This window comes from Trichechus manatus, unplaced genomic scaffold, assembly GCF_000243295.1.
Source record: "Trichechus manatus latirostris isolate Lorelei unplaced genomic scaffold, TriManLat1.0 scaffold00007, whole genome shotgun sequence".
NCBI classification, from domain to species: Eukaryota; Metazoa; Chordata; class Mammalia; order Sirenia; family Trichechidae; genus Trichechus; species Trichechus manatus.
Window position 1 is genome coordinate 2,873,402 of NW_004443943.1, and position 25,023 is coordinate 2,898,424.

At 36.5% G+C, this 25,023-nt stretch overlaps 1 protein-coding gene across 1 annotated transcript in view; it reads right to left on the minus strand.

The window, feature by feature from the left end:
- The window catches only part of CABCOCO1 (ciliary associated calcium binding coiled-coil 1), a 146,215-nt gene that overhangs the window by 110,688 nt on the left and 10,504 nt on the right, over positions 1-25,023 (minus strand). Inside the window, exons 2-5 of the mRNA XM_004370123.1 lie at positions 23,622-23,725; positions 16,687-16,856; positions 9,972-10,116; positions 5,038-5,110 (exon numbers count right to left, since the gene is read on the minus strand). Coding sequence (XP_004370180.1) covers positions 5,038-5,110; positions 9,972-10,116; positions 16,687-16,856; positions 23,622-23,725 — 492 coding nt within the window. The remainder of the gene's footprint in view (positions 1-5,037; positions 5,111-9,971; positions 10,117-16,686; positions 16,857-23,621; positions 23,726-25,023) is intronic.

Here is a 25,023-nt window from a genome sequence, read left to right on the forward strand (position 1 = left end):
AAGCTCCATGAAGTTGCTTTCTCATACCCCCTATTTGCTGGTCTCTGATAGGAGTCCAAGATGGTGGATCCATGCTGTATTAGCTGATAGGGGACCTCTCCATGTATGTCTCCTCACTCTCTGTTCTCTGTCAGTTTCTTATTCTGTTTGGTGCTTGGCTGAGTTCTTTATCTCTTCATTTGATGTTTAGGTTTCAGGATTGCTGTTTTCTCTGTTTGGCTTTGTTTTTCAGATCTTTGCTGTGGAGGGACGGCGTGGTGCTTCTGCCTAGAGCGCCATGTTGCCGGAGGTTATCAGATTTGTTCATTTTTTTGGCAGCCCCTGGTATATTCAATATTCTTTGCCAATACCGTAATTCAAAGGCATCAATTCTTCTTTGGTCTTCCTTATTCATTGTCCAGCTTTTGCATGCATATGAGATAGGTGAAAATACCATGGCTTGGGTCAGGCACACCTTAGTCCTCAAAGTGACATCTTTGCTTTTTAACACTTTAAAGAGGTCTTTTGCAGCAGATTTACCCAATTCAAGTTAATATTTTATCAATTATTCTTCCAGAGGATTTATGTGTTTTGAATTAATCTCCTATCCACAAATTAAGAAACAAACTGAATTTTATTCTGGAACAAAACAGAAAGAAGGAAACCAAAGACTCAAAGAAAAAATTAGTTTATAAGACTAATAGTCTACAAACACCATGGCCTCATCTATCCTGAGACCAGAAAAACTGGATGGCGCCCAGCTACTACTACCAAACATTCTGATCAGGGCCACAATAGATGGAACAGAACCGCAATTTCTTAAAAAACCCAGATTTCAATCCTGCAACAACAGTAATAACAAACAATAATTTATGAGTGGATCATAGGTAGATATGTATGCTGAATAGGTGTGGGAAGGTGTATGGGAGTACACTCATATGCATATATAGGTTTGGCTGTGGATATTTCTACACACATATTTATATGTGCAGCATGTATATTCACGTATATAATAGACCATATGGGGGCACAGTCATGGACACATCCTAGACATAACTAAACACTTTGTGGGACTGTGTTACTGGACTTGAAGGCTAAGGATCATAGTCTGGAGGGATAGCCAGGTCAGTTGGCATAACATAGTTCATAAAGATAACATTTTATATCCTACTTTGATGAGTAGCATCTGGGTCTTAAAAGCTTTCAAGTGGCCATCTAAGATACAACTATTGGTCTCTTTCTGTCTGGAGTAAAGGAGAGTGAAGAAAACCAAAGACTCAAGGAAATAATTAGTCCAAAGGACTAATGGACCACAGGAACCACAGCCTCCAGTAGCCTGAGACCAGAAGAACTAGATGGTGCCCAGCTACCACTACAGGCTGCTCTGACCAGGATCACAATAGAAGATCTCGGATAGAGTGGCAAAAAAAAGTAGGACAAACTTCAAATTCATAAAAAAGACCAGATTTACTGGTCCAACAGAGACTGGAGAAACTCCCGAGACTGTGGCCCTTAGACATCTTTCTGACTTGGAATAGAAGCCATTCCCAATATCACCTTTCAACCAAATAATAAATAGACAGGCCTATAAAATAAACAATAACACCTGTGAGCACAGTGCTCCCTCTTAGAACAATCATCTATATGAGACCAAATGGGCAACATCTGCCCAAAAGCAAAGATGAGATGGCAGGAAAACCAGACAAATGGAAATAGGAAACTCAGGGTGGTAATGGGGAGAGTGCTGACACATTGTGGGGATTGCAACCAATGTCACAGAACAATCTGTGTATAAATTATTGAATGGGAAACTAATTTGCTCTGTAAACCTTCACCTAAAGCACAATTAAAAAAAAAAAAAATCCAGACTTACTGGACCAGTTGAGACTGAAGGACTTCCCGAGACTATTGCCCCGAGATACTCTTTAAACCTTGAACCAAAACAAACTCCTAAGGTCACCTTTTAGCTAAATAACTGATTTGCTCATAAAATAAAGAATATGATCCATGAGTACTATGCTTCTTTAAAAAAATCATCTATATGAGTCCTAACAGTCAATAATTACTTTCAAGCAAAGATGAGAAGGTAAGGGGACAGGGAAACTAGACTAATGGAAACAGAACAACCAGAACAGAAATAATGAGAATGTTCACACATTGTGAAGAATGTAACCTATGTCACTGAACAGCTGGTGCAGAAATTGTTGAATGGGAACCTAACTGCTGTGTAAACCTTCACTGAAAACACAATAAAATCTCATTAACTTTTTTTTCTTCTCTTACCTTCTATTATGCTTGCAGTCATAGTATGTTGTTGAATTCTTTCATGCTAATACCTTTAAATATGTATTCTAAACTCTTCCCTTCCTGTATTTTTATTAGATTTTCAAAATAAAGTTATTTTTTAAATGGGGGGGGCGGAGAAAGAAAGAAGCTGAATTTCATCAGTGCTATCTAACTTGAATGCTTGCCAGGGAGTTAAATTTAAAACATTCATGCTGTGGTCATGTGGCCCTTGTGTGGCCCCAGGGCACTGAGGTCAGCATGAATAATCATATTAGCGGGGCAGGTCCATGACTACTCCATGAAAGGCTGCTAATTTAGAAAACAGATATTTGCACCAAAGGTTATCAGACACTTCTGAAACACCATAAAATAATGTAGTATAAAACCTGCTTTGGCTAATCCTCTAAAATTCCGGGATTGGTCTGATTTTTGAAGACCCAACATCCTTTCTTTAAGGATTGATTTTTCATAGCTCTGGTCAGCTTGGTGAAAATACAAAAGACAATGGAAAATAAAGGAGCCAATCCCTGTCTACTTTCTCCATTTTATCTTTCCATAAGCATAAATGTCACCTAAATATATCCTTACAGCATAGAAGAAAGGCATGATTGTGCAATTAACAAAGGGAAAGGGAGTTGTTTCTCAAACTTTTTCTTGATGACCCTAAATATCTATTTATGTCACTGTTAAAGCCACTATCATTTTCCCAAAGTTTTGCTGAATGGATGAGATAGAGTTATATCCCAAACTGTTAATTATTGCAGCACTGTCACACTATATGACGCAATTCTGAAATGAAAACGTTTTCAGTGAAACTTTGTCAAGTAACACCCAATTTAAGTTACAGTATGCATGAGGTTAAAGATATTGCCAAGAAAAAAATTTAAGGAAAATAGAAAGCAAAAAGGGTTCCTTGTTTCTGTAGCTCACTTTTAAATGGCTGGCCTTAGAACAAGTGCCCAAATAGAGGGTGAGTAATGGTGACTGAGGTGTTTATGATATAAGCAATTCATAAACTCCAGAACGACAACACTCTGAAAGAGAGAACATTTGGTGCCTTCCATCTGGTTTTAATATCAGGAAATGTCTTCATCATGTTATAAAGATAACATGAGTATCCCTTATTCACCTGTTTGTTTCTGAGCATGGCCACTCCTGTTTCTGATACTTCTAGGTAATACAGCCTCCCAAAGTAGTTGAGAACCTATGCTGTTAGTTGCCATGGAGTTGACTCTGACTAATGGCGACCTTATGTACGTAGAAGCTATGTTGTTATTGTTAGGTGCTGTCGAGTCAGTTCTGACTCATAGCAACACTATAGGACAAGAGTAGAACTGCCTCATAGGGTTTCCACGGAGCGGCAGGTGGATTGGAACTGCTGACCTTTTAGTTAGCAGCCCAACGTTTAACCACTGTGCCACCAGGCCTCCATAGAACCTATAGGAGCACTTTTTATGGCATCTTTAGACTCCTTAAGATGTTCTTCTATCCAGTATTTATTTCTAGTAATTACAAATACACAATCACGTGTCAAGGCTGTTCAAAAATGTCTCAAGGTACAGACCATTTATTGTATATCTGCTGATAGTTCTAGGTAATGTAGCTTCCTAAAGTAGTTCTATTCTGTCCTATAGGGTCGCTATGAGCTGGAATCGACTCAATGGCAACAGGTTTTTTTTTTTTTTTTTTTTTTTTTTTTTGAGTTTTAAAGTAGTTGAGAACCTGTGGTGTTAGTTGCTGTCGAGTTGGCTCTGACTAACGGCGATCTTAGGTACATAGAACCTATGTTGTTGTTGTTAGGTGCCATTGAGTCAGTTCTGACTCATAGCGACTCTATAGGAAAGAGTAGAACTGCCTCATAGAGTTTCCAAGGATCAGCAGGTGGATTCAAACTGCTGACCCTTTGGTTAGCAGCCGAGCTCTTAACCACTGAGCCACGAGGACTCCATAGAATCTATAAAGACACTTTTTATGGCATCCTTAGACTCCTTAAGATGTTCTCCTATCCAGTGTTTATTTCTAGTAATTACAAATACACAATCATGTGTTGAGGCTGTTCAAAAATGTCTCAAGGTACAGATCATTTAGTATATATTTGCTGCTCTATGCACTGCTACTAGATCACTTACATAGTATCAGTTGAGAGGCATTCTACTATACGTTGTGGTAGGAAAACAGAAGGTGATCCTTGTCTTCAAGAAAATTACAGTTGACCATTACAGAACCATGTAAGATAGTTCACATTTATATACTTATTTGTATGGTAAGAGTAACCTGAATTGATCAAGAAGAGATCAACTGGAATAAAATCATAGAATGTGATTAGACAGTTTGCCCAAACCCTTCATTTGAGATGCAATGAAATCAATGTGATGCTTCACTGAGGAAGTGGGATTTGAATTAGGCCTTAAACAATGAGCAGACTGAAAGTAAATGTGAAATTAGAAGAGATCTAGCTAATTAATTTATCTTACTTTTCCTGATTTTATTGGTATGAAGACATACGTAGTCTATCCAATTAAGCTTTGTCAAATAATCCATAAATACATAAAGTACATGTGATTAACAATGCTTTTAATGCCAAAGATAGCTTATTTTCTTAATCCAAAGCTCATTTTATGTAATTATCTTTTTTTGCAAACTACTAGTTGGTTATATTAACACTTGAGTAATCTTGACAAGAAGTTGCTTTAAGCAGTTAAAGATCTAGATGCTGATCAGCATGCATTAAGTAATTCAGCTTAATTGGTTCCATCTAGATAAATTACTTACCTTAGTTCCTATCACAATTTCTTCCCTGGTGGAATAGAACAGAAACTCATACAGCTTGTAGTGTTGAAATAAGCTGAAATACAAAATAAATGTGCAACTTTGGTAAATTTATTTCAGAGAAAAAGCAAATATGTTAGGATATTTATTAAAGAAAAGTTATTCATATTGACCAAGCTAAAGACATTAAATACTAATATAGAGTTAGCCACCTCCTTTAATCCTAAGGAAACTGTCCAGAAATGCTAAGAAAGTAAAGGTTTATTTTTTGAGATGTTGAAAATATAACACAGTACTTAAAAAATAAAATCAGGAAATTCATCTGCGGTGAGTGAATAGGTTTGGGATAAGGGAGCAATTAGATTGCATCTTGAGTTTTCCTGACTTAAAACCAAATAATACCCCACCCCTACATAACACCAAACCTCACATTATTTTTCATGTTTTGCTCCAAACTGGAGTCAATTTCTTCTGATATGAATGACATGAATTCTGTATTTTACTTCCTGACATATCAATTACTTCCTCTCCCTTTCCTAAACATTAATCAAGATTAATCTCCAATAGCATCTGAAAAGTGATGTCAGATGAAATGAAATTAATTTAGAAAAGCCTGATTTTCCTGAAAAATATTAGATCACAAACAGAGGGGGAGAATAGGAGAAGCCTGGTGATTTGCTCCTGAAAGTCACACCATGAAAACTCTATGGAGTGCAGTTCTACTCTGAAACTCATGGGGTCTCCATGAGTCGGAATCAGCTCAACAGCAACTGGCTTGGCTATCAATTACTTCCTCTCACGTTCCTAAACTGTATCAATTAAATTAATCTCTAACATCTGAAAAGTGATGCAAGCTGAACTGAAACCCATTTAAAAAAGGACTGATTTTCCTGATTTTAGATCACAAACAGAGGGGAGGAATTAATTTAAGAAAGCTCATTTCTTCAGTTTCTATCCTAAAAACTAGGTGATCAACTACAAAAAAGCCAAAGCAGGTCTTGAAAATAAATATTTTTTAGTAAGTTTAAAGATTTCAGAAATGTAGAATTGGGAGTTTGAAATTTCGTGAAAGGCTGACTTCTAATATCCTGTTTGTGATAATATTTGAATATTTCTAATTCTCTTCCTGCTGGTTAGGAAAATTAATAGACTCATAATACAGCAAAATGCCCAAGAACCAAAAAATAGACTTAGTGGTTTCTCTTTCACTCTGGTGCCTTTTGCTATTTAAGAAAATTGATTTTAATATAACTGAGAAATTAACATTTACAAAATGTAGCTACTGAGCATGTATAATAATGGCTTCTCCTGAATGCTATAATGGATCAAAGTTTCAATTCATTTGAAATCAATGAAGAAATCCTCAGGCAGCTGGGTCTCTTTGAGTTATACTAGCAGTTGATCTCACTACTAACACAATCCATTAAAAAGTGATGGGTGTGTGCAGGCTCAGTCATGGTATTTCTTTTATTTTGGGCGGGGGGAACCTTGAATGTTCAAATTACTCATCAACATTCAGAAAACCAACTTAGCTTTTGACATCACTTTGATTTGTTGGCTAGAAAATATGTCAAGATTAGTGAAGTTTGATATTTTCAATGAAGCAAAATAAATTCAAGCCCTCCTTCCCTTATACTGGTTACCCAGAGAAAAGCTTTAAGCTCAAAAGCATTACATTGGCAATAACTGATTTTGAATAGAAAATATTAAAGACAGCATTTTGGAAATAGCTTGGCTTCCTTTCAGTGAACTAGTGTAAGACTTTCCTTTCTCTATCTTGTGTCATACAAAGAGCTTAATTCATAAATCTTCCTTTCTGCAATTTTGTAATCTTTCAGTCTTATTCTCCTCACTGCATATGGGAATGAGATCATCCCATGCCAAAAGGGAAATTCACTTCCTACAATGAGAATAAAATGCATGACTTGGATGCAGTGGTTAAAGATGCAGAGTTGGGGGCAAAGCAGGGACTAGGGTGAGATGAGGCAAACACCTCAGGAGGTGGCTCATCTCACGCTCTGGCCAGGGCGCCTCCCTTGCCTCACCCTAGTGGCCTTTGGACTGACTAAAGCTCCTGGACTATTTGGTTGAACATCTAGCCTTAGGTCTAAATGGAAGAAATAATACCCCGACTAAAAACAGATCAAGTCATCTGGCTCCACGGCAGGAAGTGTAATGCCCTGCTATGCACAGAGGGGCAGGGCTGATTTTTTATATTGGGCATTACCTTCACTTAATTCCCAGAAAATAGGTAGAAGACACAACGACAGACGTGCATCCAGACCAGACATATATCCAAATGATGGTTTGTATTAAAAAGCTGCAGTTGTATTTATATTTGTATATGTTATACATTCACATATACAAATGTGTATATTGTACATGCACAAGTAGATTTGTCAGTACTTAGAGTAACCGGGGTGAAGATGCGGAAGTTTGGCATTGGTTTTTTTCAACTCACAGAAACATGACCAAATATACAATTTAGAGTTTGCTAGGAGTATCACATGAAATTTCAAGTTCATTGTCAGTTAAGTTTCAGGTGCTATGGATCATGTTTTAAAAACTGCTCTTCCTAAATTGACTAGGGTGAACTTAATGTCAGGTTAAATTGAAGCATGCTCATACTTCCAATAACTGAATTAGCTTTATATTTATCAAACTCTATTGTAGTCATCAAAATGAAAAGTATTATATGATTCAGCCCCCAGACACCCTTTTAGCTCAGGGGTGAAGTCATCTACGAGGTTCACCGTTCAGCCTGGGAGTGGACAGCCCCATAAAACCAAATGGGACTAACGAGGTATGGCAGTCCAGGGACAAGGGCCAGAAGGCAGAAGGGGACAAGGAAGCTGGTGATAGGGAACCCAAGGTTGAGTATGGATACTCTTGATGTGTTGTGAGGTTGTTAACCATTGTCATAGGGCAGCATGTGTACTAACTGTTAAATGAGAAACTATTTTGTTCTGTAAGCCTTCATCTTAAGTGAGAATAGCAGCACAATTGGAAGAGCGTAGTCGATGTCACTGAACTGTGCATGTAGAAATTTTTGAAATGGTGTATCTTTGGCTATGTATATTTTCACCAAAAAAAAAGGTCGAGAAGGGACAGGGTTGACATGTTGTGGGGTTGTTAACCAATGTCATAAAACAATACGTGTACTACTGTTTCATGAAAAACTATTTGTTCTGTAAGCCTTCACCTGAAGTACAATAAAAAAGAAAAGTATATGATTCAGTGATATCATTAAGCTTACATTTGTGGACCTGTGAGGGATTCTAGACAGGTGTTGTAGAAAAGCACATTTTCCTTTACAGAAAAATAAAATATCAGTATCAACCCCTGACATTTTATTTTTCTGTAGCAAGGATTTTTAAAACAGGTAATTTCTTTGAAATCTCAATATGAGGCTCTAACAGCATCAAAAACAGCTCTGATTTACTTTATTTGCCTAATCTCTCAAATATTACTCATTTTTGGAGAAGTAATGCTGGTGATTTTTGGTACACAAAGTGACCCTGGTTAGGAGTTAAAGGCTACTAACCCTGGTATCTTCTCCTAATGTAACCATTTTCTGAAAGAAAATGTTGAGAACATTTTCTCAGAGAGATCAGATGAAAGGAAAAGAGCCACCACCCTTCACCATCTAGAAAGTGTCATCGTCGTGCCTGCATGGTTTGTACTGCTGTGGTTAACTATCAGTCCCCATACCCACTATAAACCTCCTGGGCTAAGAGCTCAGCTGTAAAAATGTGTTCTGCAAGAGAAACCTGGCAGGTTCACATAGAGAGAGAGATGGGAAAGAAGAACGTTCGACAAATGTGCAGAGCAGAACTCCTCTCTCCCAGTGATTCTCAAACCCTGAGGGGCAGAAAGACCTTGCGGACCAGGTTCTCCTCCAATTCTAGATTTCTGCTCTCCGCCCCCCTCCAGGTACCTTGCCTTCTTACTCTAATTGATATGAAGAATAATGTGGCTTTTAGTGAGAGAGACACATTAGGAGGTATACCAAGAAATCATATCAACTGCCATTATACAAAAAATACATTACATCATATGCTGTTATTAATTCATGCCAGAAACAAGTGTATAAACTTTAACATATTAAACATATTAAAGTTTAGAAAGCTTCCAGACTACAACCAGGATCCTTGCCAAGCAAATCCATGAGCATGGATGTCAAGGATGTCATTCAGCACCCTTTATTTTGGAATTTTAAAATTTGAAAAGTGGAAGACACTAGAGTATGCAGTATAAGAAGTATAGAGGCATTTCTCCATAGCAGTTTTTAGTCAGGCAAAAGATTTTTACCGACTCTAGTTTAAATATTTGCAAGCTCTAAAAATGTCCACTTGGTGAGATTCATGACTCTAATCTGACCCTGTGACAGATTATATAAAAAGACAGATTTCTTTGTTCAACAATGAAGAATCACTGTAATAAAAAATACTTTCCCTCCATCCACCATCAATTTCTAAGCAGAAAGGAAGACTTAATGAGTTTAATTAGGTAACACAACAAAATATTTCAGGGCACACAATAAATTTTAGGAAGGATATTCATAAATCTCTTCAATTTTTAATAAAAATCATTTAAAAGAAACTTTTAAACGGAAATGAATGTTGCTTTTTAACATATAAAATGTTGATGTCAAGGTCAGCTAAATCACTGTACCTAAAATATAGAGTCTATTGTAAGTGAGTGATAGAAACTGTTGAAAACAACATTTTCCTTGCCTTGTTTTAAGAACGCAAAGTTAGTCAAAATGTTCAATGCCCTGACTTTTATTTACTGGATGGAATAGTTGTTGTTGTTGTTGAGTTAATTACTATATAAATTCTGTAAATGTCTGAATTTGTTAAGATAAAATAGTTTTATTTAATAGACATTTTCAAGAAGATATGAAATGAAACCAACGCTACTGAAAAAATCCATACCTGATTTTTAAGTAATCAATGATAGCATTGGCTTGTGTTACATCGAACATATTCCATTCTTCATTTCTTTCTAAATGGGATGGTCCTATTTCAGCCATAACTTCTCCCAGCCATTTTATGCTATCTTCTAAGGACATATGTAGTGCTGAAATAAAATCCATGGAAATCTTAAGCATTATTTTGACAGATGTTTTCAGAGCAAAATAATCCAACACCTTTAATGTGCAAAAATTACTTCAGTATTTGCAAGGGCAAATGGTAAAACTTGTTTTTTCATGAAATAGTTAATACCTACTTTTTGTGTAAAAGAATAACAGCTGATGAACCCAACAATTGTAAATTACTGTGATGCTACACAATTGTCTGAAGAGTTGATGTTTCCATTTTAAAATGAAAAAAAAATCTATCTAAAGATTATTTCAAGTGGAAAGGAAATTTTTCTGATCTTAGAATAAGAACATAATGACAAAAAATTGTTTGGTGTAGCCGGTGAACAAGGCTTAGAGTAGGTTCAATCATTGTAGACAGGGGAGCTGAATTCACTGCTGAAAATGTAAATGGATGGATTCAACCAACACCTGGCTTTAGCTGATTGTTACCATGTGGGGTTTTGGGCCTGAAGATTTTCAAAAGAAGCCAGAAATAAGGATTTTTATGTAAAACATCAAGATTGTTTTCTTTTCCACAGCTATAGACTTAAAACTCATGTAAACTGTTTCTCAACTCTATGCCCTGTGGTGACGAAGAGAAGACAGCATAAAAGGGTAACACAACTTCACCATCATTATCAAGATTAAACTGCTTAATGATTCTAGTCTATTCTTTTATAGCTAAAATTATAAAAACTAAAACCAAAACAAAACAAAAAACCAACCAACCAACCAACCAAACAAAAACTATCTTCTTTGAAGAGAGAAACACTGCTCTGCCTTAGAGGGGAGGATTAGGGTGGGGGAGCCTGAGAGTTGGAGGTAGGGAGTTGTAAAGGCTCTAGAGAAAGTGAGGCTGTATTCTCTGCTTGGAGGGAAGACACGAAGACACTACCATGAGGAAATGTCAGCTGGAAGCCTGGATGAGCTTTAGGGGGAATTTGAATTTGATGTTCGTTGTGAATTCCACTCATCGGATCTCAAACAAACCTTTGTCTCTCTTATGAAACCATCAGGAAAATTTCCACTTCTTGTGAATGGAGTGGATTTTCTTTTGGGGAATGTAGAAAAGTTCTGGGAAGATAGGCTGATTCCTGGACCCAGTCACCTCTGAGTTACACAGCTACTCTTCCTGTCTGGGAATGCAGATGCTATACCCTAAACACCAAAATTACTAATAAAATGATAGTAAAGTAATTTAAATTTTAGGATAGATATGATAAACACTAACTTGTAATTCATTTAGTCTAGATTCTTTTCTACTTGTTGTTGTGTGCTGTCAAGTTGATTCCAACTCATGATGACCCTACAGGACAGAGTAGAACTGCCCCATAGGGTTCTATTTGTAGGAATTAGAAAGAAGCATAAAACCATACAATAATTAAAATCTGGTTTAATGAATTACAGTTGGTCCATTTCTCATAGCCTCCCTCCAGATAGTCTTTTATGTATGTCAGATACACTGGATTATTGCTGGATGACTATACTTTCCTACATCATTCTATGTGGAGCCCAATTACTGTATCACGTTTCTTTTTCCATTAAAAACTTCTTTTGAAAACAGTAATTTCAGAAATAAAAAAATCTGTTGGATAAAAGCAATTCATAAATGAATGGATTAAAAATCTGAATCATTTTATTAATAAAATGGTATTAATTAGAGATGCAGTGAAAAAACAATTTCTTAGATAACTGATTATAATTCTACATGAGAAACTATACTTATTAAACAAAAATACATTTACATGTCTATTTCCTTATGTTGGAATATGACTGACTTTAAAAATGTTTTCCAATGTCTAATGTCTTTCTAATGGTTTTAAGAACTAGGAAAGTTATTTCATTTACCTAACTGAAATATTTGCTCTTTTAAAAATCACATTTAGTAATGTAATTAAAACATGAAAGATTAAATCAAGTAAATAGTAAGGGCTGTTAGAAATAAAATGTATCCTTAAAAATTTAGGGTAATGTAAGAACACACTAAACTTATAATTAGTTGGAAGACTTAGACTGGTATCTCATAACTGCCATTTACTAGCTAGGTGACCTGAGTCTCACTTTCCTTATCTGTAAAATGAGAGTAACACTCATTTTCAAAATTATAGTGCTATTGTGATGATCAAATAAGAAATGAATATGAATCTCTTAGTAAACTGAAAAGATATATATGCTAGTACATTACATGTATATAGTGCTTTCTAGAATTCAGCCCAGTGCCAGGCATATTTGGTGTAATAGTTAGGAGGATGGGCTCTGACTGACTGGGGTTGACCCTGTGTGACTTTAAGGAGTTGTTTAACATTCGCTGTATTTCATTTATTTTTATCATTTTTAAAATGGAGAGAATAATACAGCTATTTACTAAGGGTGTGTGTGAACTGAATAAGACAATATTTATAAAACAATTGGCATCACGGCTGGCACAAGTTAAGCTTCCATAAATGTCACCTATAATAATAATTATTATTATTCCTATTTGGGGGAGAAAAACCCAATTCAGGATTATAGAAACTACTAAAAGTATTCTATGGTTATTTACTAAGATTCTTATTATATACAGGGTAATCTAGACCCACGAACCTGGACAAAGGCCAAATATCCAGTCTATCTAATACCCTACAGCTTATCTGTGGTTGGGCCTAGAAAAACTGACCTGAAAATATGAATTGCTAAGATAACTCTACAAATCCTATGCTCCATAATCCTTTAGTTTGATCTAATTTTATTCCAGGTGGGTAGTCTGCAAAATGCCTTACAGATATGTCACAAGTTTGAGGCAAGGATCAGAAACCGAGTTAGAATAAAATGTAGTTCCTATATTAAAATTTTACTAGTAACGCTTGACCATCCTACAGTTAACAGCCCAGACTGTGTTCGTCAGTGCGTTTTCTATGAAGATGTTGCCAGATTGGAATGCTAAGTACTCAGGACTCTATTACCACTCAGCTGACTTTACCTCCTTCCTTGTCACACTTGGCTAAGATTACATTCTTTCCTGACAATATACCCTGACTATACCCTCCCTAACTTCGAAAGATTTAAGGGGATTTTTTTCCTCTCAGAATGGAAAATCTAGATTTCCTGCTTTTTTTCTGGTTAGCTTCTACATATGCACTTCCACTGTCTTATGGTTTATGAGCAGCTGGATGGATCCAGCTCAAGTTTTAAAAATCAGTTTTTGAACTGATGTCAACAATATAAAGTTGTACCTAAAATAAATATTTTGAGACAGTTATAAGTTATGGAAAACATTTAAAATGGAAATATCTTCTCAAATTTGGTATGTCAGGTTCATGAAATGTTTACTTTTCTTTATTCTCTTTCTAGTTTGTGAATGTTTAGCTCAGAGGTTGCAAATGCTTAGAACAGTCCATGCCATATAACTTGCACTTCAAATTTAATTTTAAGTTTTCGTAGGTGATATATTCACATGGTTTAAAACAGTTATAAAGATACATTGTGAAAACATTTCCTCCAACATCTGTTTCCCATGTACCCAGTTCTCACGACTCATCCCTATAGGTAATTTTGATAATTCGTTTTTTTCTGTATTCTTCCAGAGTTTCTTTGTTTAGATAACAAACAGAAACACACACATTAAAACCTGTGAACGCTGGTATCTGTATAAGGTGGAAATCTTTCAGAGAAGGAAAACTCAAATATTTTCCACTAACAGAGAGTGACAGAAAAGTGTTAAGACGGTAACTGTCAAAGGCGGAAAACTTGCGAGACTTGGAAAAAGAAGGCAGTCCCGTCAAGTTCCGGCTCTCACAAGTTTCACTGTATAAATGCTTATTTTCTCTCCTTTATAAAGAAAAACACACATTTCTATACCTTGGTTTACTCACAAAACAATAAACCTTCTACATTTTCCTACACAATACACAAGAAGCTTCTCTTTCTTTCATTTTTACAGCTGCATAGTTTTCCATTTTGGGTTTGGACCAATACTTAACTGACAGACTTTTTATTTCAGAATACTTTTAGATTTATAGAAAAGTTGCAAGACTATTATAGAGACTTCCCATTTATCCTGCACTCAGTTTCTCCAATTGTTAACATTACTTTGCTGCATTTGTCATAACTTATGAACTAATATTGATACATTATTTTTACCTAAAGTTCTTATTTTATTCAGGTTTCTTTAGTTTTTACCTAATGCCCTTTTCCTGTCCCAGGATCCCATCTAGGATACCACATTACATTTAGTCATTATGTCTTCTTAGGCTCCTCTAGACTATGTTACTTTCTCAGACATTCCTTGTTTTTGATGACCTTGACAGTTATGAGGAGTACTAGTCAAGTGTTTTGTAAAATGTCACGCAATTTGGGTTTGTCTGATATTTTTCTTATGGCTATACAGAGGTTATTGGTTTTGGGAAGGAAGACCATAGTGCCATTCTCATCATATCATATCACGTGTACATGTTATTAACACGATTTATCACTGATATAAACTTTAATCACCTGGCCTAAGCAGTGTCTGTCAGGTTTCTCCACTGCATAAAGTTACTCTCCCCACGCCCAACCCCACTGTCCATATTATGGAGCCCTGGTGGTGCAGTGGTTAAGAGCTCTGCTGCTGACCAAAAGGTCAACAGTTTGAATCCACCAGTTGCTCCTTGGAAACTCTAGGGGGGAAGTTCTACTCTGTCCTATAGGGTCGCTATGAGTTGGAATTGACTTGACGACAACAGGTATGTTTTTTTTTTTGTCTTCCATAGTGTACTCTTTGGAAGGAAATCACTATTTGCATCTCACGTTTAAGGGGTGGGGAGTTAGTTTCCCCCTCTTTGAGGGTGGGATATTTACATACATTATTTAGAATTTTTCTACATGAGAGATTTGTCTATTCTCCCCCATCTAATTATTTATGTAATTGTTAATTTATATCAATGTGGACTCATGGACGTTTATTTTATACTTTGATTATAATCCAATACTATGTTATTTTGTTGTTCAAACTGTTCCAATTTTGGACATTGGGTGCTTTTTCAGTTGGCTCCTGTATCCTTTGACATACCCCTCCTCTGTTTGGGTTTTTTTTGAGCACTTACTTTGTGACACTACAAGACGCTCCAGGATCAACTTTTATATTCTCTACTCCAGCCTTAGAATCAACCATTTCTCTAAGGAGCCCTGGTTCCTTTTATTGGAGAATGGAATTACAAATGCGGATCTGAGTATTGGGTATGCTGGTTCCTACTGGGGTATCATTACTGCTAAGCCTCTTAGCAGTCAGAACTAAGAAACATCATGTGTGTAAACCAACCCAAGTATATATACAACCCTGCTGGCATAGTGGTTAAGTGATAAGGCTGCTAACCAAACGGTTGGCAGTTTGAATCCACCAGGTGCTCCTTGGAAACTCTATGGGGCAGTTCTACTCTGTCCTATAGGGTAGCTATGAGTTGAAACTGATGGCAACAGGCTTCATTTATAATTATTTCTGTTTATCTCCATATGTGTTTATACTATGATAAACATGACATCATACGGATGTCTCCGACTGATGTTTCTGATCTTTTGCATATACAAACAATGCTGCAACTAATAAGTTTGCATATATATTAGGTTACATGTGTGCAAGTGTATGTGTAGGATAAATTCCCAGAAGTGGAATTACTTGGTCAAAGGGACTATACATTTATAAATTTCATAGATATCTGTTAAGCTACACCTCCCCCCACCCCAAAAAAAAACACACTGCCGTTGAGTTGATTCCGATTCATAGCGACCCCGTAGGGTTTCGAAGACTGTAAATCTTTATAGAAGCAGACTGCCACACATCTTTCTCCCACAGAGACACTGGTGGTTTCCAACTGGCGACCTTTCAGTTAGCAGCCAGGCACTTTAACCACCGTGCCACCAGGGCTCCTAACCTATTCACAGAGTTTTTTCCAATTTATAATTCCATCAGCAATATATGAGGATACTTCTTTCTAACAGCTTTGACAACTGAGAATGCTACAAAACTTTTACAGTTTTGTCAATTTAATATGTGACAAATGACATTGCCATGTAGTTCTAATTAGCATTTTTCTTATCATTAAGGTTGAACTTTTTCATTTGTTTAGGAGCCATCTGTATTTCTTTGGTCATATCCTTGGTGTAGTTCTCGATTGAATTGTAGGTATTTTTCTTTTTGCTTTCTACATTCTCTTTTTTGGTATTGACTAAAGTGCCTCCTCTCATTGGTCATTCTGAGGTACCCAATATTAGACATGAGATCGAAACAGTTCAGATAATGAAAAATACCTTAGTAAATCTGAACTACTTGATGGGCCTTTTTGGGTGAGGGGTGGGGATTGGAAGGCACTGATAGGATCTTAAATGAAATGAAAATATCTTTCCCGAACTAATTATTTAAGAAGACTTTAGTCTTGTTAAGTATCATTCGAGGTTTCACAACTCAGTGAAGATATGAACTGTATCTTTGCTATACCTAGGAAAGAAACATAATTTTCATTGATGGGATTACAATAAAATGAGGAATTTTTGCTGAAGAACATAATTTATAATGGACTTAACGTCATTTTCTTAAAAAAAAAGAATGTACTTACTTTTAAGATTATGAAGTAACATAGCTAGTAAAGTCATAAATTTTGAATACTGAATAACAGAAAAGTCCATTTCTTTAGCCCACAAAAATCCAGACACATAATAATCCAGTAGAATAGCTTCCTTTAAACAAGTTTGAAGATTTTTGAAATCCAAAAACTCTTCCAATTTTCTGTAACAAAAAGGGAAATCTAGATATTAAAATAAAATGAAACACTTAAGTTTCTTTTCTAATTAAAAACTTAAATATTTTTCTTGAATGAAAAGTCTATAATGCCCATAATGTAAAAATAAAAAACTCAAACCAAAACAGTTGCTGTCGAGTAGATTCCAACTCACAGTGACCCCAAACCCCAAGTGTTTCGGAGTAGAACCATGCTCCACAGGGTTTTCAGTGGCTGTGACCTTTCTGAAGCAGACTGCAGACCTTCCGAGGTGCCTCTGGGTGGATTCAAACCTCCAATCTTTTGGTTAGTAGCCGAGCTTTTAACCATTGGAGCTACCCAGGGACTCCTGATCTAAAAATAGTCATCGTTATATCTAAATCTGTAAGTCCAAAATAATAATGAAGTGCAAAACTGAGAGAGAGAGAGAAAGAAAGTAAACTCACAGCGCACCGCTGAAGGTCAACTGTTTCACCAGCTCCTTACTCTTATGATCTTTTTGCAAAAATTTCTAAAAGTGAGGTTATTGGGTTACATTTGACATGGTGAAATACACTGTTAAACTTCTCTCTAGAAACGCAGTGCCAAGTTAGTCTTCCATCAACATCATTAAAAAAAGCCTGTTTTTCCATACCTCCATCTGGTTTGGGTTTCGTCAGTAATTTTACCGTCTATTAATCTGGTAGGAAGAAATACTATCTTCTGCCTTTCTTTACTTGTTAGTTAGATTTGAATCCTTTTAATGTCCTTCTCTATTGGTTGCTTTTTTTCCTTAGTGATTTATAAGAGCTTTTTGTATATTTAGAGATATTAGTCCTTTATATTTGTGATACAATTTTTAAAAAAATATCATTTTGTCATCTGACATTCAATTTTATTTATGGTGAGAGGAGGAAATTAGGTTACATTTTTTCTCACTTATACCCTATTTTTGTTGACCTGTTCTAGAATAATTAGTCCAGTCTATTATTATCATATTAGACTTTATTTTAATTTTAAATGAGTCCCATGCTTAATACCAAGGCTTTTATATCAGTTTCTCATTGACAGTTTCTTTGTTTTAAATTCACCAATGAACTGATTCATCTTTCTGCTGAGTTATGAGTACGTTTTTCAATAAGACCACGCGGATGCTCTGTTTTCCGAGTCATCACATACATTCCAAGTCTTATTGCCATTAACTGTACTCATGAGGGACCCGTACATAGATCAACAGGCAGTCGCTCAAACAGAACAAGGGGATACTCTCTGGTTTAAAATCAGGAAAGGTGTACATCAGGATTACATCCTTTCACCATACTTATTCAATCTGTATGCTGAGCAAATAATGCCAGAAGCTGGACTATATGAAGAAGAACACAGCATCAAGATTGGAGGAAGATTCATGAACAACCTACGATATGCAGATGACACAACCTTGCTTGCTGAAAGTGAAGACGACTTGAAGCACTTACTGATGAAGATCAAAGACCATAGCCTTCAGTATGGATTACACCTCAACATAAAGAAAAAAAAATCCTCACAACTGAACCAATAAGCAACATCCTGATAAACGGAGAAAAGATTGAAGTTGTCAAGGATTTCATTTTACTTGGATCCACAATCAACGTCCATGGAAATAGCAGTCAAGAAATCAAATGACGTATTACACTGGGCAAATATGCTACAAAAGATCTCTTTAAAATGTTAAAAAGCAAAGATGTCACTTTGACTACTAAGGTGTGACTAACTCAAGCCATGGTGTTTTCAATCACCTCATATGCATGCGAAAGCTAGACAATGAATAAGGAAGACACAAAAGAACTGATGCCTTTGAATTATGGTATTGGTGAAGAATATTGAATATACCATGGCCTGCTAGAAGAATGAACCAATCTGTCTTGGAAGAAATACAGCCAGAATGCTCCTTAGAAGGGAGGGAAGCGAGACTTCGTCTCACATGCTTTGGACATGTTATCAGGAGGGACCAGTCACTGGAGAAGAACATCATGATTGGTAAAGTAGAGGGTCAGTGAAAAAGAGGAAGACCCTCAGTGAGATGGACTGACACAGTGGCTGCAACAATGGGCTCAAGAATAGCAAAGATGATGAGGATGGTACAGGACTGAACAGCATTTTATTCTGTTGTACATAAGGTCACTATGAGTCGAAACCCACTTGATGACACCTAACAACGATAACAACAACTTTTCCATTACAACTGAACAACAACCTGAATTACTATTTTATTCTGGGATCACATTCTTTTGACTTGCCAAATTCTGATTACTTGTTACTTCACTGATTTCTGATGCCTAATATTGCTAAGAAAATGTCTGATGCCTGACTGATTGTATCCCTCATTAGATAAATGGCCTTCTCCAAGATAAGGTAATACATGAAGTTTTATTCTATTAAAATAAAATTTAAAAATAAAAACTTATTTTATGAGGTTTAAGTTATTTTTTTCTGATTCAGTATGTTGGATGTATACTTTAACCCTTTGCTGTGGAGTCGATTCTGACTCATAGTGCCACCATATGCTACACAGTAGAAATGCACCATAAAAAAAAAAAAAAAAACTCTGTTGCCATCGAGTTGATTTCGACTTATAGCGACCCCATGGGACAGAGTAGAACTGCCCCATAGGGTTTCCAAGGAGCGGCTGGTGGATTCAAACTGCTAACCTTTTTGGTTAGTAGCTATAGCTCTTACCCACTGCACCACCAGGGCTTTGAAGTGTGCCATAGAGTTTTCTTTATGAGCAGATTGCCAAGCCTTTCTTCTGCTGTGCTGCTGAGTGGGTTCAAACTGACAACTTTTATTAGTCCAGCACAAATCAATTGCTATACCCAGGGACCAGGATGTGTATTCTACCATCTTCTAATTGCTTTAATCTGTGCATTTTGTATACATCTTAAGTTGATCTTCCACATTAATGACTTGATTTTCAGCAAGGTAAGTTCTACATTGGTTTTATTCTTTTACCCTTTGTTTCTTGCCTTAGTTCTAAAAGGTTCTTATTTTCATATTTTATCAACTCTTCTTTAATCCTTTGTTGCCCAGAGTCAATACCCCCTTTAATTATCAGCTTTTGTGAAACATTTTCTTCTGTTTCCAGCAGGTAGTCTTTCTTAACTATACTCTTCATATGCTTTCTGCTAGCTATGTCATTTTAATTAAAATTTTTACCTGAATATTTGCATGTGTTCTTTGCTTTTTATTTTCTTTTTTTCTACGTTTAATAATATTTGAATTAAGACAACTACTTGCCTAAGACTATTGTGGTGAAATCTTTTTGACCTTCCCAACCTTTGCTCTCCCCCACTCCTCTTCCACCACTTTACCTAGTACCATTTGAATATTTCCCTTCAACTTGAACTACAGGGATGAATACTTATCATTTCTATTCTTTGCTAAGTCATTCGATTCCAAAAGAGATTAAACAGGGAGGAATTTGGAACAATATGCTGCTGCAATTTGAATGCAATGTTTGCACACGTTACTGGCAAATTTGTAGACACTTTTTCTCTGGCAATGAGGGGAAATAGGGCAGGGGAGAGGGAGAGATGGCCACAGTGTAGGGTGTGAGAGTACAGGGCAGAGAAAGATGCTTAATAGTGTTTTAGGAAGTTTTGCTATAGTGATAGGTGATGTAGCTACTTTGTCTCACCAAAAATTTCAGTAAGAATATTACATTCTTGCATGCTTTTGAATACGATGACATGCAGAAATAAGCCTTAAGGCAAGAACTGAACAGCTCATGGAGGCCCAGTTATAGAAAGGTTATAAAAAGATCTCACAGTGTTATTTCTGTGTTTATGTAGTCATTTTCAATTTAGTCCATATCCTCTTTTTAAAAGAGAACTTGAGGTGGATCTGTAAATAAAGTCAGGGCTACATTAAAACATGAATGATTGATAGCAGCTCAGAGATCGTGAGAAATGTACTCAGACGTTTAACCTTGCTTAAAGTGTACTCTGGAAACTTGTTTTACTGATACTTTAATGATTCATTTGGTTGGCTGCTTTCATGGAGAGCAATTTTTAATTTTAAGTGGTAGGGAAATGTGCTGATTTCTTATAATTTATTTAAACAGGTCTCTAGCTTTGTAGACAGCAGAATTTTGGCATACTTCTGTCACTTGGTGTCAGGATACCTAACTTATATTTCTGTCATTTTGAAAGACATCTAATCCCCATTTATAATGGTGCTATTTTAAAATGAAAGTGAGTGAGTGATTGCAAATATAGTCGGCCCACCATATCCTCGGGTTCTGCATCCAGAGATTCAATCAACCTCGGATCGAAAATACTCGGAAAAAAAAAAAAGTTTCTGAAAGCAAAACTTGAATTTGCCACCCACTGAGCACTATGCTGATATGCTGAATCCACGCAAATGAAGTGATGTGTAGGCATCCCCTGCTGTAGCCTCCCGCCATTTAACAGATTCTCAGTCTCTCTCCAGCACTCATTGTTTGAGCATCCTTTGTCTCGCTTCTCATTTGTTCGCTACTTGTGTTGAGTGCACCCTTTGTTTCTGTGAAAAAATGGTTCCTAAAAAAAATTAAGTAGTCAAAGCAATCCCTCAAAGGCTAATAGGGAGCATAAAGTGCTATCTCTCCATGAGAAAATAAAAATTTTAGATCTTTTGAAAAGCAGCATGTCGCTTGCTGAAGTCGGCCGTGAGGTCTCTAAGAATGAACGGGGCATTCGCACGATAACGTAAAAAGAAGCTGAAATTCATGGAAGTGTTAGTGCTTCCCCTACAACGCAAAAATGGTCTCTCTGGTTCATGGTAAAGTGCTTGCAAAGGCTGAGAAGGCATTAAGTGTTAAGTGTAAGCATTAACTATTTACATATCATTTACACTGTATTAGGTATTGTAAGTAATCTAGCGATGATTTATATTCGGGAGGATGTGCGTAGGTTATATGCAAATACTATGCCATTTTATATAAGGGACTCGAGCACCCACAGATACCTCCGAGGGGGTCCTGGAACCAATTCCCCTTGGAAACTGAGGGATGGCTGTATTTCAGGATTACTGATACAAAAATCACATTAAGTAGCTCAAAAAATTCCTTTGCAAAGAAATGGCACCTGACATAACACTGGTGTCTTTTATCCAAAATTGGTGTCCTAAAACTTGAGATTATTTCAGGTGATTTCTACATTAATGAGACAGTCTTAAATGTGGTAAGAAATAAGCAAGTTTAAAAAGCATTTGTTTACAGTATCTTTTATTTAATATGATTAAATTATAAAACTATATTGGAAACTACATAAAATATCTGTCATTTTGCATTGTATTCTTTTGCCTAGCCAACTAGCATTTTGCATTGCAATGACCAGACATTTGGGGTTACCTGAAAATGGACAAAAAAAATTATATAGACGCATAATCAGTGATGTTAATACAACAAATGGATTTTACTTGTCAGTTCTCACACTAAAAACTGGAATTCCCAATGCACATTCATTGCTATAAAAATGGTAAAATCATCATGAAATAGTTGTTTAAAATACATGAAAATTTTTTATTTATGGAGTAATCCTTGCAGATCTGTGGATATTAAGCAGTTTATGGCTGAATCCAGATCATCAGGATTTCTAGCAGGGTTTGCAAGCACCAGCGGCGAAGAACATCTTTGGGAAAGGCCTGTCAGTGTCATCTGCTCACTCTTGATATGCCTTCCCTTCTCAGACTTCCCTTCCCAGCCTATACATCTGTCATGTTTCCTTCTCAGTAGCAAATTGCCTCTGTTTCCTAATATTTGTAAAATTTTCAAATGATAACCACTGATGGCATCATTTTCTATTTGTCCATTATGGTTCACAGCGCCCTATTTGTGCCCTGAAGACTGGCCTGCAGGGACCTTATAGCAGGACATGACAGCCAGCATCACATCATCCCCACTCTCCTCACATTATGGCCAACCAGGCTTTCCTCATTAGAGGGAGATAATTTTAAAATGGGTGATCGCGAGAAACATCTTTGAGGGAATTTTGGGCTTGAATGTATGACTAGAGTTCTAAATAAATGATCTACTGTAGAAATAAATCGCCTTGAGAGTAGGATGTACAAATAGAAGAATTACTGCCTATAAATTCAGTTATATTCATATTTTTAAACAACTTGTATGAAATCAGAGTTCTTAGAATGGCTTCATTTCCAGTATGGGGTGGGGGGATGACTAATATTCAGGAATTTCTAAAATAATAAAATGTGTAGACTATTAATATTATAGGAAACACCACTTACTCTTCCCATGATGAGGTAATTGTGCATATTGATAATCAGTTTTATGAATGAACGAGAAAAGAAGATGGCATATGCTAGAGGCTGCTTTTAACAAGAAATCCCTAGTCTCAGTTAATATCAACAAGTTGGTTTGGAAATATATTTCTCTTATGAAGAAGGCTGTAGAACAGTGCAAAAAAGCCATTTATTTGAGAATTTTTGTGTTCTGGAGTCTGGGTATACGTCAGTGCACAAAATAATAACAAATATTTTGAAAAAAGCTTAAAGTATATAACAACAAAATCAAAAACCAAACCAAACCTGTTGCCATCGAGTCAATTCTGACTCATAGTGACCCTACAGGACAGAGTAGAACAGCCCCATAGGGTTTCCAAGGAGTGGTTGGTGGATTCAGAATGCCGACCTTTTTGGTTAGCAGCTGAGCTCTTAAGCATGCACCACCAGGGCTCTGGTATAATAACATGTCATGGTCATTTATAAATGCAGAACTAAAACTTTTCTATATCTGGTTGTAACGTTGAAGTGCTTACCGTTGAACTCCATTTGGGTCTGCTGCTAGCAAATCAGTGATTTGGTCAATTGAAAGAAAATCTGGAGACAGGATTGTCTCATGCTCCTGGGATTCAGCATCTCTCTGCAATTAAAAAAAAAAAAGTAGAATGAGTTATTTCAATCATGTTTTATGTATTAATCTCACAGATATAAAAATGTGTTCTTATTGTGGTCTAGTTGCTGTCAGGAAGAAAATGCAAAAACAACAGTACTCTAGATAAAAAGTTTTCTTTTTCCTTTTTATAAAATGGTACCTCTCCTCTGAAGTTTCAAATGGTTGGTCAATCTGTCACTTCAGCATATGTAAAACTGGTGGTGGTTTTCAATTCAACAACTATTTATTGAAAATCTACATATTCCTCATTGAGTAGGAGGCTCAAGAGGAGGCAAAAACATGTTAGAAATACTTTCTAATCTCAAGAAGCTTAATATCTAGTGAGAGGAACAAATCAAGAGTGACTTTAGAGCAAGAAAAGAAAATGATGTGTGATAAGGAGTCCCTAATCAATGTGTCATTCAGTCTAAAAGAAAAGGACAGAACAAGACAAGTCTGTAGAGAAGAGGTCCAGGAAGGGACCTTATGGAACTCAGGAGGGATAATGCCCCAGGTGGATGAATCAGTAACAGCAAGCTTAGGAAGACAGGAGAGCTGGGGGCTGGTTCCGGAAATAGCAGGCAGTCCACAATGATGTCTAGAGTATGCAGACAGGACTAGTGGGAGCTAGGTGAGAAATAGAGGTTGGGAATATATTATGGAAGATATTGCAATTTAATAATTTAATAATTCAGCAAATATTTACTGAGTGCTTACACCATGCAAGATACTGTGCAAATATTTCAGACCACGGTTCATTGAAGAATGACAGGCTGAGGAGTTTGTTCTTAATAACACCGGCAATGGGGAACCAGTGAAATGTTTGAGCAGTGAAGTGACAAAATCAAAACTGTGCTTTAAGAGATGTTAATCTGACAGCAGGATTAAGGAAAGACAGGAGCAGAGAAAGGTCACAGGTGGAGTTAAATTAATAAATAGGTCATTAAAATTATTCAGGAAAAGGCATTGGACTACACTGGGCTCCTGACTGTGTGGATGAAAGAAGGGGGTGAATGCAACATATTATATATGGGGGACAAAAAGGGAAAAGGGAATCCTTGAGTGGTACAAATGGTTAATGCCCTCAGCTGCTAAAGAAGTTTGGAGGTTTGAGTCCAACCAGAGTCATCTCAGAAGAAAAGCCTGGTGATATATTCCCGAAAAACCTGCCACTGGAAACCCTGTGGAGCACAGTTCTACCCTGACACACATGGGATCGCCATGACGAGACTCAATGGCAACTGGTTTAAAAGAGGAAAGAATGAATAAAGATTCTGAGTTTCTGA